At 29.3% G+C, this 18,595-nt stretch overlaps 1 protein-coding gene across 2 annotated transcripts in view; it reads right to left on the minus strand.

The window, feature by feature from the left end:
- Positions 1–17,723, minus strand: part of LOC106459421 (L-asparaginase-like) — a 30,469-nt gene extending 12,746 nt beyond the window's left edge. The window contains exons 1-10 of one of the 2 annotated variants that reach the window (XM_022385922.1): positions 17,677–17,723; positions 15,372–16,061; positions 12,188–12,305; positions 11,233–11,344; positions 10,249–10,374; positions 9,496–9,579; positions 8,201–8,327; positions 7,736–7,848; positions 7,121–7,306; positions 4,000–4,113 (exon numbers count right to left, since the gene is read on the minus strand). In XM_022385922.1, the coding sequence (XP_022241630.1) occupies positions 4,000–4,113; positions 7,121–7,306; positions 7,736–7,848; positions 8,201–8,327; positions 9,496–9,579; positions 10,249–10,374; positions 11,233–11,344; positions 12,188–12,305; positions 15,372–15,654 (1,263 nt within the window). In that variant the 5' untranslated portion in view covers positions 15,655–16,061; positions 17,677–17,723. Of the gene's footprint in view, positions 1–3,999; positions 4,114–7,120; positions 7,307–7,735; positions 7,849–8,200; positions 8,328–9,495; positions 9,580–10,248; positions 10,375–11,232; positions 11,345–12,187; positions 12,306–15,371; positions 16,224–17,676 lie in introns of those variants that run through there. The other variant, XM_013919041.2, reaches the window with a different exon arrangement.
- Positions 17,724–18,595: the final 872 nt, after the last annotated feature.

Raw genomic sequence — 18,595 nt, forward strand, 5'->3', positions numbered from 1 at the left:
TCTATCAAATCCAAATTGTGTTTCAAAAGGTTAAGTTTACATATAATAGCGAAAAAAAGTATAATTAAATCTACTGTATAAAGACAAAAATCTCAGCCATTGTGGTACTAATTGACACACAACTTGCATGAAATGATGATGCTTTCTGTCTCAAAAAACAATAAAAAAAATTCTCCCAGCCATATATATATATATATATATGTAAAATGGATGATGCACTAGTTTGAGCATACAACAAACTAGATTTGGGGGTAGGTTGGCAGAGATCGTAATGAGTAATAAAATAGAATATGGTATAAGTGTGCCCCATTCCTGGGTTTCCTGGTGCACAAAAATCATAATCATTGGCTGAAATTCTCCATTGCATTTGCTTGGTTGTCAAGGGGACACAATGATGCAACATCATATCACCAAATTCTGTCCAATCATCCATTGGTTTTTAAAACATTAACTGTTGGATTTTGTTTATTTGTTTTGAATTTCGTGCATAGCTACATGAGGGCTATCTGAACTAGCCATCCCTAATTTAGCAGTGAAAGACTAGAGGGAAGGCAGCTAGTTATCACCACCCACCGCCAACTCTTGGGCTACTCTTTTACCAACAAATAGTGGTACTGACCATCACAATATAATACCCCCATGGTGGGCGAACATGTTTGGTGGGACAGGGATTCGAATCCATGACCCTCAGATTGCGAGTCAAACACCCTAACCACCTGGGCATGCCAGACCTTACTGTTGGACTCTTTTATGTATCTTACATGAAAAAAAAAAGTGATTTCACCCATGTTTTGGTAAGTTTCTTACAATGAGAGTTGTAACAAGTAAAAACGTAAAATTACTGAACACTGTGCAACATACGGACTCCACCAGTAGTGAATATTATACACACAAAAAACTATAATTTTAGGGATAAAACTTTTTAAGATAGTGTCTGGTCAGCACTTTATGCATAAGTTGCACAGATTTCTCTTTCAACATGGACTATTTAGGTGGTATAAAAGTTTTGATATTTAACCACATTTATGCAGATGAAACTTTTTTTTTCACTTTCAGAAACTTTTCATTATGTATAGTGACTAGCAAATGATTATTTAGACCCATATATATATTCTTTAAAATTTGTCGTTTATTTAATGGTTATCTATCTAAGCAATTCCTTGATAATAACTGAAGGTACAGTCATAATATTTGATAAGCTCATACAGTCATGACATGTCCTCAAAATAGTTTATTTGGGAATAAAAAAAGCCAACTTCATTATTTTGTACAAAATAGATTTTTATTGTATTTTATTTATCTGTATTAAAACAGATCAAGAAGAATTTGTTTTAAAATTTATATAACTGTTTGTTCCCAAATTTTCATGTAGTTACACAAAAGACTACCTGTGAATAGCTGTTCCTAATTTTTGTAACTGATGGAGTAGAATGAGAGCAGCTAGTTAACAGCACCTACCACAAATAACCTCATGGGTTACTTTTGTCTGATTGAATAGTGATTTGACTGTCATTCTTATAATGCATCCATAGTCCCCAAGAGGTAGAATGTGTTTTTACAGCAAAAACTAGGAACACTATGAACCCCCAGATTCTCATTTTGAGCTAGCTAACCACCTGGCTATGCTCTGCCTTTCAATGATTGAAAGTATGCAGTATAATTAAAATATAAATCTTTTTTTTTGGTGGAAATTTACTTAAAATAAATTCTTTATACTTACTACATGTATCAATAATAAAGTCTAATTTGTTCAAGAAAGGTTCTACATCTATTATTTAGTGATCTATCAAAGTATAGAAGTAACAGCAGTGGGACATTTGTTTGTTTCTTTTATAAAGAAAGAAATATTAAATTTATCTATACAACTTTTCTAATTCTAACAAGCATAAAAGTCTTGTTTTTTTTTAAGTTTTTAAAACTTCAGCATTTCAGTCCATAGGAGTAGGCCATCTTTAGTTAGCATATGATTATCATCAATTACAAATTTAAAGTGTAATGGTTATTATTGATTGTGCAAATTGTAATTATAAGTATTTAACATTCCAGGGTATAATTATTTACAAAAACAAAGTCAGAAATGTTATATGGAATTATATGGACTACAATTAGTGGGGATAAAGGAGTTCCAGGATATTTGTTCAAACTGGATTTTAATGTTTTGATCAGTATGACTTCCACAATTGTTATTCTGTTTATATCAGTTTTACTTTGCATAATTTTAACAGTTTTCAGATATGGTGTGTCTGGTTTCTTTCAAATGTTCAAATACACATGACAGTCCTTTAAAGTGTTCAGTTCTCTTCCAGTTTCACCTAACTAAAATTTTTTATATGTTTCAGATTTAATTTCATATATTATTATTGTGCTCTCCTTATGTTTGGGATAATTTCTTTAACTTATGTTCTTTATTTTTATTCTTGTTTTCTGTATGATTAACAAGTTGATGTTAATGTTTTTCATGAGGCATTTAGATATTCTGACAAGGTTGTCACTGACATGTTTAAAATAGTGGTTGTGATAAAGTTGTATTTGTTGGCTTGTGGTTTCTTGTTCCATTTAAAATAAGCTTAATTAAATAGAATGGATGAAATTAACTTAATTAAATATACTAGAAAAGACTGAAGTAATTTTAGTTAAAAATACAAAACAAGCCTGACCAGAATATTCACAATGATTACATGCTAGTGTTATATATTAAATGAAAGTAGTTAACAAGAAGAAAACTAAATTACACATGCAGACTAGAAACTTAAAAAAAAGGAATGAAACACACACTGAATATGAACAAAGATCTAGTACAAGAACTGCTGACGACATGTGTACTTTGTACATTAATAATATGCATCATCCGAAAATTACACCTTGTGTCAGCGTGATGCCAGAGACATGTAAAAACTTTAACAGAGTAACATTAAAATAAATAAAGGACCAACATTTAATTTGGGTAAAGTAAGATAATGTTCCACCTGACACCATGTACTAATTGGAACTAAAGTATACCAATATCACATTACAATTTCAAGTAATAAGACATATGTGATATGAAAACAGATGAAGAGTTCTTAGTAGAAGGAATATGCTGGAAAGGCATCAGATGTTTGACCTGAGGTCAGCATACAAATAAACTAATAAGCATGTAGAGAAAAAAGTGGCATTTACAAGGGCTGCCTTCTACGGCAATGAACATAAATGACATAACACTGATACAATTCTTGTGAGAAAGTTCTAGAACCTATAGGAGAAATTTTTGAGTCTTTATTATGAAAAACACATTGATTAGCTAACCAGTTTCATCCACTTTACACCACACTTCATGGAAAAAGAAAAACTCTTAATGATCCAGTAAAATACTTTTATTAATCCTGTTATATACAATGGTAATTAAATAATTTTCTGTTGTCCTTAAACTTAAGATACTTAACTGATGACTTTTGATTTTTATATGGTTTAAAAAGTATTGGTAAACTTAATTCGAAGCTGAGGCTTGCTCCATTCCTATAACTAACTGTGGCAATTTCTATCTGAACTGACTCTCATTTCCAGACTGACAATCTTGGGCTGACTAACCTTACTGTAATTTTAGTTTAGCTTTTATATATTTGAGTTCCTATTCTCATGTAAACTTCTTTGAGTTGGTGATATGCATGCTACTGCCACTGATTGCATATTCCTAGTATTTAAATAAATACAATTCAAAATTCAGTAACTATCATACAATAACTGCCCATTACAGCTTGAATGTATCATAGTTTACTTGTTTTGGTTTCATTGATTGTTTCTTTTTATTTTTCCTTTGGGGTAACCATTTTTATGAATGAAAACCTCAGAAATTATCTTTTGTTCAATGTTTAAGTTGTTGGAATCATATATGTCATGTGCAATTTGTATTATATATTTTAGAGCTTCAAGTTTTTGTTGTGGTTGGCATATAATTTTAATTAACCAATTGATTCTCATCTTTTCATATCATACATTAGAATAGTTGAAGAAATTTCTCACCTTTATTTTTGTTTGAAGTGACCATTCTGATTTGCTCAGAACATAGCTAAGCTTGGTTAGAGCCGCTTCAGGAGTCATATCAGAACCAAGAACAGCTCCTACCTCTAACAAGGCCTGTAATGGTATGTACGTTAGAACTCAAGTATAAAAAGTCTTTTTAATGCTCAGAAGATTTTAATGCCAAACTCAAACCTTCCAAATAATTTTTTATCACAAACTTAACACAGGTATCATATTAAGTCTTATTGATTAAAACAATCTTGTATGTTCGATAAACTGGTCAAGTGTTAAAATGTTTGTTCTCAACAAAGAAAATTACAACCTTCATTACATATATTAAATTTTTTTCTAAAAATATTTTAACTGTTCATAAAACTTCTTAATACATATAAATAAACATCAGGATAGTGAATCATTGCTGTTTTTTGATAAATTGGGACTGTAAATACAAGTATTCCATATTTTACTAAATATGAACATATTAAATTAAATAGAATCATAAGGCCCAGCCTGTTCTTAGTTTTCCTGCTTATCACTGCATTAGACTAAACTTAAGGAATTCCTCTCTTTATCAGTAACCATGGATAAAGGCAAGTTATAGATTATAACAAGCTATTTTATAGTGGTGAACTGTAGCTTATATTAATGGTGTTTTCAGTTTCAGCTAGCCCAAAATATCTTTGGTTATTTAATTAATTCGTATAAGTTTTGAGTAGCAAAAAAAACTGAAGTTGATTAAATTAAGAAAGTTTTCTTTTGCTTTTCATTGACAATTCCATTTTTACTATAACTGTTGCTTATATTTTAAACAATCAGAAACAAAAAATAAGATAAAAATTAGGTAGTATATGTAACTCATCTACAGTGTAGCACAGTTAAAAATTTACTTACTAATAACTGTTAACTAGTTCTAGTATAAACATTTAAAATTTAACTTGATTTTATGATATTACATCACCAAAGACTTTGCTGTTTGCTAAATTTGAAGATGAAGATTTATACAGCACAAATGGGAGAAATGATACTGTACTATTCTGTTGGTGTGTCTGAATGTATATTCTACCAAAGAATCTGGAAAATATATTTTCCCATTACCTATGTTTTCCCTCAAAAGGAAATGAATTCAGCAATTTAAAACATATTTTTTATTAGTATGAAGATAACACTAACAACTTATGAAGTTATTTTAAGCTGACATTCTAATTAAATTTAAATAAATGAAAATATATTTTAGTGACAAGAGTCTGGTAGAAGATCTTAACAATATATGCAAGACTTTGGACACACATCAGTTATGACACTACAGTCTAAATGACCAATCTTTAAGTGATAATTAAATGATAGAGAATTCTAAATCGAACATTACTTAAAATATAAGGAAACTAGAAGACTTAAACATTATACAAAATGAAATATTAATTTAAACAATGTTTGTTGTTATAAGTTTTGTTCTATAATGTTTATTAGAAAAGGTTAACATTTTTATTGTAAGTTATAATAATAATACACTAGAGGATAACTTTGTGCTTTGTGTACAATGTATGTACTAAACTGATTACTGAAGCATTGTTTAACAAACAAACAAAAAAAGAATATTGATGAGATTGAATCCTTCATCTCCAACATACAAAGCATGTGCAGTGTCATATTAGCTACAACCCAAAGATTATTTTCACATATGTAGCATAATTAAGTAAAATACAATATATATGAGAAGGTTATATGCTTTAAGAAGTTAAATCCTCTACATAATGCTGTTGTTGTATTATGTAGTTGGACATGAATGAAACAAAAACCTACTAGACAGAATATGTAGCTGTTGTACTTAGATATAAGGTAGTGTAAAAACATGGAATGACTATAAACAAAATATATCTCTGTACACAACATTTTATATATAAACACCTTGTCTTTCTGGATATTTGCCATCTTTGCCTAAGCTCTTGAGATTTTTTTCTTGATTGAACTCTTTATAAATCGATGTTATAAAATAGTGAATTTTTAAAATTATGGTATCAAGTAATGTAAAAATCAACTGTCTTTGTTTGTTGGTATTTCATTTATTTTATTTTTTCCTTCCATAATGGTATTAACTCTTTTTTTATTCTCTCATCTCCCTTAAAGTATTAACAAAGCATTGGGTTCACTATCACCAATAATGGAAATTGTGTAATATCTTATTACCCTAGCAGGTAAACTTGTTCTTTGCATATGAAGCATATTTAAACTTTAGGTCTCACTGTCGATTATTAGACACCATTACTGATATAGTTGGAAACATATAATAATTATAAAATAGGAAATTTTTAAGATTATGGTACCAAGAAATATAAAAATCAATAGTAAACGTGTCTTTTTTGCAAATTTCTTGTGTGTATATGTACCTAAATCGCACTCGTATATCATATAAAACCAGCAATTATTTTCTTTCCTGCAGTGTGTTAGCTGTAGGGCATTAAAAATGAATGAAATTGTGGCAGTGACTATTAAGGTTAATTACCATAGATTATACAGCAGATAAACTTGTGCTTCACATATGAAGCTTATTTAAACTTAAGGCCTATTGTCAATTTTCAGCACTTACTGGAATTTCTATCGATATGAAATGGTATTACATTATTTATAAGCCACAGAAAGGTAAAGAATTAATTTAATGTATTTTTCTGTGCATGTTTATGTTACTGAAGTAATTTTCTATACAAATAACGTTATAAACATCATAGTTTTGCATTTGTATAGAACAATGCATGTTAAACCTCATTTACTTTTGCACTTGTATGAACATATAAGTATCACTGTACAATTAGCCAATAGGAATACTGGGATTCTATGTAAGATAGCACACATACATTCATGAACTGACTCGTTATTATAACACTAAATACATATCAATTACATTGTATTGCATTTTTTTGAGTGATTTGAAATAACCATTATATTTTATATAATTAAGCAAAAATTTAAAAACAGTTTACAATATAAGATGGTATAGGTTGATAGACAACTGGTTAGGTTTTCACATCTTTTGTAATATTTTTAAGTGAACAAATAATTTTTTAGGGGAAAGCTGAAAAGGTTTATTACTGGTTATACACTGTTTTTAAAACAGGATACTACTTACACTTCCAGTTTCATATGCTGGGTCAACCAATCCACTATTGCACTGTGTACAGTTAACAATAATTACTCCACGCCGAGTTGCTTGTCTTAGTTCATCCAGCAAGTCTTTTCGATTAGTAGGACCATTTCCTACTCCATACGTCTGTAACACTACACCTTCTATCGGAGGCATCAAGAAAGCTCTAACCTATACAAGAGTAAATTCACAAAAAGTCCTTTTATTTCTATTGTATTAATAAGCTAGGTCTTTGGTAATTAGTATGTAATTGTAATACAAGAAAGTAAATTGAAAGAACTTAATTACCTATGAGTAACAATTACATCAATTAGTGTCAGGTAAAATACTCAATTAATCAAAATTACAGTTAAATCGGTTAATGTAATGAAAATAATCAACTAGTGTTTCCTACTATTACTGTTTTTGATTATTCCAACTACCTGGTAATTGATTAACTTGATTAATACCACAAAAATAATCAACTAAAGAAAATGGATATTTCCAAATATACCGTTTTCAATTACTCCAACTATCCAGTAAAATACAAAAGCCAAAGTATCTGATTTACAATTTTAATGTGTAATACGTAAAATACAAGATAAAGTTGTAAAAACTCACTACTTCCATTGTAATACTTGGAAAAAGTCGTAAAAGACCAACATGAGGATTCAGTGTGTCATGAACATGAAATTTGTCAATTTGCTTTGGTTTGAAGACATTCTGCCAATGTACTGAAAACAAACAAACAAAAAAAAAATCCAAAATTTTCTATCTTTCTTATTACTCAGCTACAACATCACTAACATTTATCAATTTAATAATAAAGGAATTGTAATATTCTACTCATTTGCAAAGGCCAAAAAGAGCTGTGTATAAATAAAAGTTTATTGACCAACAGACTTAAACTGGGATTGAATGAGCAAAACAGTATAGTTCATTTATTATTGCATGTAAAATACCTATACTAAAGGCCTTATGAAAATGAATATTAAAGAAAAGAAAAAGTTAATGATAATAAAATAAAGCACTCATGTTGTTACTAAAGGCAAACTTACAATAATTAGATTAATAAAAAGTACATACTATTAATATTTATTCCAACTGTCACGAGTGGCATCATATTAGGAGATTTAAATGCTTTAAAACTATTTGAATTGACTTTACTTGTACGGTTTCCTCTGTACAAATGATTGCTAAACAGTATGGATACCTAAAAAAAAATACATAGATTTAAGTATTACAGGTCAATATTTTATATCATGCAATTTTTGTACTTTAAATTTATTTCTATTCAAAGCAGTAGCTATAAATATATTTCGAAACATTTATTAGAAACAATGTCTAATGACAATGTATAAATTAAGAAACGTTTTGTATAGATGCATTAAACTTCATAAATACACAAATTAAACAATAAAAACTTATATACAATGAGCAGGAGTCCTATTGTAATTAACATCACTCATTTGAACTATTAATCTATATTTAAAAAGGTTTATATAAACAATTAACAAATAGTTATTAATTGCAATTCGTACTGGGCCAAGAAAACAGCATTGTAATTTTATATAAAGCTGATTATTTAAAGAAAGTAGAAGATGGTGTAAGTGATTCTAATAAACTTGTAAAGTTGCATTATGATTCTACTGATAAAAGTAAAGCCAAGTTGGTAAGACACTGGCTGAAAATTAAGAAAAATGATATTCTTAATGAAAAAATATATTTGAATATTAGACCATCAAGAAGTCATCCAGGTATTTTTAAGGTTTGCCTGGAATTAAGAAAGAATGATATTCTTTGTGTCCAATAGTTTCTAACGTTGGAAATTAAAATCATGCTTTAGATAATTTTTTAGTTCAATTTTTGAAGAAGTTTACCACTAATAAGTATACTTTAAAAGACAGTTTTGAGTTTTCACATGAAATATAACAGTTGAAGTTTGACGGTAAAGAGCAGTCTGCCAGTCTTGATAATAATCATTATATATGAACACACACAGTGTTGGTTTGCTTTACAATGACATTTCCAACAGTGTGACAATTCCAAAATTTGAAATTAAGGAACTTTGCTACCAAAGAAGTTCATTTTCTTTTTAATGGAAATTTGTATGATCAGGATGATGGTGTTGCTATGGGCTGGAGATTGGTGCCATTTTTACCTAATTTATTTCTGTGTTTTCATGGAAGTCAATGGCTAATAAATTGCCCACAACAGTATAAACCTCTCTATTATTTCAAGTTTGCAAGTTTCAAACATAACTCTTTCATGTACAATTATATTAAGAGCTACTGATAATTATTATTATGTTCAAAGCAATAAATACACATTATACAAACTATTCCTTGATGTTTTCTCCATCAATAACTTTAACAAACTACCTCAGGAATGCAGTAATTTCCTGCTATTATTAAAGAGTTCAAGAAGTTCTCACGTCCGTCACTTCGGGGCTCATATAGTGGAATCTATGAAAAAACAAAATTTAACATTTTATATGTACGTTTCACAATATTTAAATGTTAACAGTATGAAATCTACAAAAATAACCTTTTAATATATTTATAAAATTCTACTGTTTCTAGCTGTACAAACATAGTTATGAAAAAACACACACACACACTTGCATAATGTATTACCATTTCATCTTAAAAAGATGTTGAACTCAAAAAAGTTGCTTTAAATTTTTCTTCCAAAACCATATTCAGGTTGCCTGTGGATATTTTGTGAAAGAAAAATCTAAAGAGATATGTGCAAAGGTAGTTATGTTTCGATCATATAATATGAAATAAATAATATACTGAAATGCAACTTAATCTTTAAAAAAGGTTGTTATTGCAAAAAATACATACAAAGAATACACATTATGTGAAGCTTACTTATACACACAACAAATAAACTGTACTTACAGTGTATGCTTTTAAAGTTGATTTTTGTATTTCTTACTTATACACTCAATAAATCTATTAAAACTCTTAAAAACACTAAATACTTTTGTTTGTTTCTCGTTAAGCACAAAGCTACACAATGGGCGATCTGTGCTGTACCCACAATGGGTATTGCAACCTAATTTTTAGCATTAGAAGCCCTCGCCAGAGGACACTAAATACTTCTTTTAGAAATGAGAGTTTTCTAACCTGAGATCCAGTAAGAATGACAGTTTTCCCTAGATTTTCCAACATAAAGGAGAGTGCAGATGCTGTGTAAGCTAGTGTATCAGTGCCATGAAGGATCACAAATCCATCAAAGGTATCATAGTATTGCTAAAATACAAAAGGAATGAAATTAAACTGACATTAAAGTAAAAGAGCTTAATTCTTCTCATATGTTCACACACACACAGTGTATCTAATGTTAAAGTTTTTGAAATGCTATAAGCTCTGTTTGATAAAAAAAATATTTATATTTGATATAATGAAAGTAGTGATAGAAATCTTCCATAAGAATAATAATAACAGCATTGTTAGATGGATAAAAAATCCAAGAACAGTGTGCAGATGATGAATTAAATATAACATTTAGAACTGAAAAGTTCCGTCATATTCTGTCACTACCAAAATAAATATTCTTTCCTTGTAATCCATTTCTGTAAAAAAAATAAATCTTTATATAAGTCTTTTCTAGACAATTGGTTATCCTTTTAATAATAAAGTGAAAGGAAATCAATATGATATTAATACAAATAAACTTTAATAAAAGAACTATATGGATGAATACAGTGTATAAAAACATACATATTAAATTTGAGATATACAAATTTTCTTTGTTCAGAAACAAAAGTAAAAATGAAATGAGCTTGAATTAAAACGTTCAGTTTTATAGTTTTTTTTTACAAACAAAGACGTTCTTCTAAAAATAGTAGACCTTAGCAGATCATTCAGTCAGGTCTTCATATACTATCCTTTTATATCTGGCAACAAATGTAAAATCTTGAGTATTAAAAATAAAAAATTATTATCACTGATAAGTTCATGCAAACTTTGCACAAGTTGTACATCTTCAAAAATGAAAGCAATGTTTTGCTGACTGAAAAGAAATTCTGTTCCAAAAGTATATCCTTTTTTACACCAGACTGTACAGTGATCTCACAATATCTTAAAACAAAGTTAAATGGCATATACCTTAATGCCTAAAGCTATAGCTCTCCAGTCATCCATTGTCATGTTTGCAGAATCTAAAAGTGGATCATATTCGTATATAGTGTAGATAACCCTCCTATTGTCTCTGGTTTCCCTGCAGAAAATTTTCAGAACAAACCAATCTTGTACAATAAGCCAATATACATGTCCAAGTAACAAAAACATTTCTAGCATTTCAATATTAAATGTTTTCAGATCCTAAGTGTTTTACATTTTAATGAGCATGCTATTTTGGTAATATTAAATAAAGTTATCAGTTTTCAAACAAGTTTCATAAATTAGCTTAAACTCCACTTTAATTTGCAGTATGTACACATATTGTACTAGAAAGATTTTTGCATTTGTATAAGAACACTTGACTTATATAGCAAAAAAAATATGTAGAAAAAATTTGAAACTATAAATTTATCTTTTGATTATGCTATTAATCACTGATTAATACTTAGGCACTAAATATATGATAGATATCTAAAAGTAAAATTTAAGCCAAATTGTATAAATAGCACTATACGAGAGTACTTTTTACAGTTATCTAAAAAAGAAGTGGAATGAACAGTTTGATTAAAAATACAAATATAATATAAATCGTATTTCCTCAATCTGAAAACATTTGAGTTAAAAATGATAACAAAAATAAATAAACATTCAGTATTAAAAATAACGTTTTTAACATTTAGATTTGGGTATGGCAGATATTGTGTGGTTGACATATTGTGCTCTCCTTTCATTCATGGCTTCTTAATATGAAATGAAAAACAGGTTTTATTTTTATATAAAAATATTAGTAATATCTAGGTTTTTAAATATAAAAATGGTTTCTGGAAGAAGAAAAAGAAAGGATATTGTGCACCTTAACTTTGGCAAAAACAGATTTTATTTTGATCTCAAACAAATCTTGGATAACCATGTCACCTTCGTAAATTTATAATTTACTTACGGAAGAACAAGTGGAACTTTATCTTTTTCAGGATAATTTCTTTTGATATATTCTTGATCATGTAATTCTGGAAACTTTCGGATATTTCTCTCTAAATAATTTGGTTGTGGTGCATAAACTAAAGAAAAATAATAAGGTGAAGAAAAATTCCAAACAAGACAAATCGAACATTAAAAAAAATGTAAATGAAAAAACAATATGAATTCCTTAATGTACAAAAGTAGGTTGTAAATACATGCATGCAACAATTGCATTCATTTACGTCATCTGAATTCTTATAAAATATGCTAAAGAGAAAACTTATACTTTGTGTACAAAACATTTTTTTTAGTTGTGGTATTTTGTATTTGAATGCACAAAGTTTATAAAATGTAAAGGCAGTGCTGTGTATTTAAAGTAATTAAAACAGTTAAGTGACCTGCCTAGACTGCTCACATAAGACGTTACATACGTAAAGTTATGAAAGAATCTGATAGCCATGCAAGGCATCTCAATGACTGTGAGGTTAAACCTATATCGCAACAAGTGATACTCACCAAACACCTCTAGTACAAAAGACACTTTGAGCCAAATGGTCTGATCAAAAATGACAAATTGATTGACTTATCCAAGCAAAATGCTGCTGCATTTTCCTGAACAGAATAAAGCATCAAGTGGAAATGTTATTAGTAGAAGAACAGGTGGGATTCAGGACTGGATGAAGCACAGTTTAACAGATTTTTCAATCTCAAAATAGTGTGCAAAAAATATCTGAATATCAGAAGGAATTGTCTCAAAACTTTATAGGCTACAAAGAAGATTTTGACTAAGTATGGCATAAAGCACTTTGAGCTGTAATGAAGAAACAATAAGGGATAGTGAGAACCATATGGTCTCTCTACAGCAACATAGATAGGTCAGTTCTAGTAGGGGATATGATGAGTGAATGGTTTCACAACACTGTAGGTGTAAGACAAGGCTGCATGCTTCCTACCACCATGTCCCTTTAACTTCTTTCTGGAATAAAACATGGTAGAAATGCCCTTGAAATTTTTGAAGAGACTGTGTTGAGTAGAGGAAGATGAATCTGAAACCTATACCTTGCAGATGACAGACATTTTGGCAGGTATCAGGAGAAGAACTTGTACACCTAAAAACAAGACTGCATAGCAATGCAGTATTCAATGGAACAGAAATTAGTGCTGAGAAGAGAAAAAGAGAAGAGTGGCAACACCCCAGCATAGTTTACCTTTGTCAGAAACAAGAAGCCTGAAAATGTTTGTTTTTATTTGTAGTTAAGTACAAAGTCACACAATAAACTATCTGTGGAAGGATGCCACTCTTTCAGGTGCCCCCCCCCCTCACCCTCCTAATGGTTCAGCAGTAAGTGTGTGAGACACACCTTGGAGCCATCACTACATAAAATGGAAGATTGATCACAAAAATGAAAATTACCATTTCAACTGTAGTTCTCACTAACAATATGACCTAGAAAGCCACAGAAAGAGCTCTGCAAATCATCAAAGACAAAAATGGAGAGAGAGAATATAACCAGTGCCTCAGAAATGGTGTTCCTATGAACAAACTGGCCATGGGATACAGGAGGGGCAGATATAGGATTTCCATTTAATGGGAAGAAGGGGGGGGAATTTAAACCCCACAATTTTTATAGCTCTTTATGCTACTTATAAGTTTGCTTTTAAATTTATGAAAACACTGCTTGACAAAATATAGTGTGTGGTAGTAACCCCCATCCCCTGAATCTGCTCTTGTCTATTGTATAAATAAGATATTAGATTTTGTAGAAAAAAACAGAATAACAAACATTTGTTATAAGACACTTAATGATTAAAATAACTCATACCTCATATGTATAACAATAATATAACATTTTGGGACAACGTGTGACCTACTGATCCATCTTGGCTGTTCCAACCTCCAAACTAAATTAAAATAATTAAAAATAATAATCTTAAAGCCAGCCCTTATCATTCATATACTTATCATGCTTTTTCTTAAACTCACTTAAATTTACTGCCTCTACAACATCCAAAGGCCAACCACCCTGTTAGAAAAATAAAATTGTCTTAGCTAAAGATGACTCCTACCCTGCCAATATTTATACTTATGTCCCCTAGTCCTACTATTCTCACTGTTAAATATTAAAAAAGATGATGCATCAACACTATCAATTCCATTTATAATCTTAAACACCTCAATCAGATCTCCCCAACTCTTCTTTTTTCAAGAGAAAACAATTTGAGAGATTTCAGCCTCTCCTCCTTGACAACCCCTCCATCACAGGCACCATTCTAGTAACCCTTCTCTGAACTCTTTCCAACAATTCAATGTCTTTCCTAAGGTAAGGAGCCCAAGACTGAACAGAAAATTCCAAATGTGGCTTAACCAGTGCCCTGTACAATGAAATTATAACCTCTTTAAACTCAATATTGCAATGCACATTTAAGATTTGAATATAGCTTGATCAGTAAAGTTTTTGTTATAAAAGTACTAAATATTGTTTTATAATAAATTAAAGTGGAAGCACAAGTGAATTCAGATATTTTGGCAAGCTTAGTAGCAGTTTAAAAATAATTCAGTGCTACTATAGCATGCAGCCTACAAAGATATTTACACTATAGCATGAGGTCTTACACAGATACTATCATCATCATCATCACCGTTTTAATTTTTGTTTACTTGCAATTGGCAACATTTATTATAAATAATGCTTTTAAACTAATAAAGTATAAAATACCATTACATAATGTTTTTGGGCAAATATAATTGGAATTAAATAAATTCCAACAATCAAAACTAGCACAATTATAACCTAAATTTAAGGTACTCTTTTGGATCACACAACTTATTAAATCATTATTATTTGCTGAACAAAAACGTGGATAGATATAAATTATTTAGCAAGAAATTATGTTTTAGTGAATCATTAAAACTGTGATGATGAATAGTATCTGTGTATACTGCACGCTATAGTGTAAATATCTTTGTAGACTGTACACTACAGTAGCACCAAGAATTCTGGAAGGCTGTACAGAGATTAACAATGCATGAGAAAAAGTAAGTCACAAACTCATCACAAATATCTATTATAAAGTTCAGAAAAAAAAGTATTTCAAGGCCACGCATACAACATGGTACACCTTGTTTCAAATGCATCACAAAAGTAAAATAAAACATTACTAACCTCCATTTCTAGTTTGGAGCATTCCTATGGTTCCACCAGTGAAAAGAACTAAAACTTTTGACACTATATCCTTTGGAGGAATAAACTTCTGAATAACACTGTTTTTACGTAATACTCTTGGTTCAAAAAAAGGATCAATCAGAACAGTTGACTTCAAACCTTGAGGTTTAGATGGAGCAGTCTCATCTTTCTTCTTCCAACTATTATGTTGTTCTCCAACTTTATTAAAAGTTCCTTGCTGCTTTTGGTTCAGTTTATGAAAAGGGTACAAGTTTTGGTCCATGGCTGATGTCTTTTTTTTATGTAACAAAAATTAAAGTCTGTATTTAAATACAATAAATTTCTGTTGTTTCATAAATTACTTGAAGCAGTTTCACACATAGAACTGGATAATGCATAAGAAGATACTGTTTTGGGGCAAACAACTTAAAACTGAAGTTGAAATGGCCTTTAGAAAGATCTGACCTGATTTAAAGGGATATGTGCAAGGACGAAAAAATTATTTTTCAACTGAGGCATCATGGGAAATATTTTGAGATGTTCCCTTACAGTGTCATGTGTTCATTTGGGATAACTGATCATTTCATACATAAAAACCAAATCAAACTTGGAAAAATGGAGGGTCGAAGTATTTATAATGATTGTCATTGTTTAATCATCTCAGTACGCTTGATTCAGCATATTTGATACCTGTTAAAATAATCAAACATTTGATACAGATTAAGTATTATTATAAAGTTTAAAAAAATTGAATAGTTATCTTCAGCTACACATGTGGAATGAAATATCAGTGCATTATGAAAAGTGTTTAAGAAATAATATTAGAAAAGAACTAAGAAGAGTTTTGTATGTATACTTTTTTTATGCTGCAGCCCTACCCTTAAAAGTGGAAAGTTTGAATTGAATAGTTATCTAGATTCTTTACATTATCATGAAAAGTTATCCAACAGATAAAATCCTTTGCTTCAGTAACTGAAAACAAAAGTTATATTATTCCAAAAAATCTTGTCTGTTTTAATTATGCAAACACATATCTAAAATGAAAGGATTAAAACAAAATATGAATAAAATATTAACTACAAAATGATCAGTTCATAAAAAAATTTAAAATATGCAAACAAAAAAAGATGTAGACGTTTCTTGATTCATAAATTTTCATTAAAAATCATAGTAAAGGAGCTTTTTGTACTTTAAAATATAGGCTTACTGTATATTTGGCTATAAAATGAAATGATGCAATATTAAAAATATCAATCAATCACACAAAATTCAGAAAATTAACTAATAAAAAGGAAAAAATTCCCAAAGCTCACTGAATAACATGTAAGTAAATTTACAAAAAAAAGTTAATTAATTATATTTTTACAAACATTTCTTGCCTTTGGTTTAACTCTTAAACTATGACTTAAATATATATATATAGTATCTAGTTTACTTTGTTTTTAGTGGTTATTTGGAAGCAATGTTCTTCTGCAGAGCAAAACTTGGTTATTTTAAAATAATATAAGGATTTTTTTCCAAAATTCACTATACTACATAAGAGATTTTATATTACAGATAAAACTTATTATTCTAAGGTATCAGTACATTATAGTATCAATGTACTGTAGGTGTACACAGCATGATAACATATGTACTAATCTCACTAGATCAAAAGAAACATATCTGAATGTCTGTCTGGGAAGTTTATTCTTATTACTGTACAAGCACAAACAAATCACAAAAATATGTCAGATTAGAGTTACACATTTTAGTGCAAAAATGAATTTCAGTAAATATACTGGAAGACATAATGACCTCCAGTACTTCCTGATCATTTACTCTATGATGTAATGTTGTTACTTTGAAGTTGAGTTCAGTATTAAAGGGCAAATATCAAAGCAAAAAGTGCTAGATAAACCAAATGACTTTTGATGAAATTAAGTTCATAAACATGTGTGTTTATGTAGTAATATCACCAAGTGATTACAAAGTTCAAGGATTTGAAAACAAATATTCAGTGCTTGTGATGTAAAATGGGTTGAGGACACTGGCAATTTTTTTCAACATATCAGATAATCTAGTTTATAACCATTAAATCAATCTTTTTGTGGAACAGTATAGTGTGAAAACATATTATTAAATTGGGATGTGATGTTATCTAACTTTAATTTTCTAACCAAGCATTTATAAGATGATTTCATTTATGCTCTTATGGAAAAGAAAAAATGTTATGCAAAAACTGATGTAAACTTTTAAAAATTGTCAATTAATATATATCTTTTTATAATGTACTTAACAGCAGAATTATTAGGGATTAAAACACCTCATGTAACAGCACAAACACATGATCCAATATTAATCTGAATCTATCACTTTTGTCACTAGCACCTAATGTGATTACATTCTGGAGCTCTGTGATAATAATCTTTTCGATAAATTTTATATTTCTTTGCACTAAGCTAGATATTTTATTAATGTCTACAGGTAATAGTTTTAATTTTGGCCCATTTCTACCATGTGCAAAAAAAAAGCACTTTTTTGCAATATTCACAAGTTTTAAAACTATTTAACAATGTTGAAAATTTTATACAAAATAAGCCCATAGTTTCACAATTTGTAACTTATTAACAGATAACATAAATAAGCTTTTAAAAAATCAATACCAATTTATGTCTATTTCGAATATTTATTACAAGCAAAAAATAAATATCTACTTTTAAAATGTTGAAAAAGTATTTTTCTCATGCCAACTTTTGATAAAAGCTAATAAATACTGTTGCCATTTTAATACTAAAAAAATTCTGTGTAATAATATCAAAATAATATTTTATTTTTCAAATTTAAGAGAAATTATAAATTTTATTTGTTACCTAGGGATCTTGAAAGAAACAAGTCTAGTAGCCAGACCTAAAAAATCTCAATAAAAATGCTGGCTAATTATGTGATTGTTTCGCCACTTAAAAAGGATCTACAATTTTTCATCACTTTTGAGAAAAATGTAAGAATCAAACCAATACAATACTGTTACGTCTCTGTGTTCGTTTGTTAATTTTCCGTAGAAATTCTATCCGAAAAACTTCAGCAATACAAGTCCTTCCTTAAATAAAACTAGTTTATTCTTTCTCAATACAACTTTGCAATACACTTAATTCCCACAGCCAGTTAACTTAAACAAACGCTATAATTCACAACGAACGATTCACGCGCTTGACTTAGTTGTCCGTCTCTATCTCTGTCTGCAA

Source organism: Limulus polyphemus, unplaced genomic scaffold, assembly GCF_000517525.1.
Source record: "Limulus polyphemus unplaced genomic scaffold, Limulus_polyphemus-2.1.2 Scaffold606, whole genome shotgun sequence".
Taxonomy (NCBI): Eukaryota; Metazoa; Arthropoda; class Merostomata; order Xiphosura; family Limulidae; genus Limulus; species Limulus polyphemus.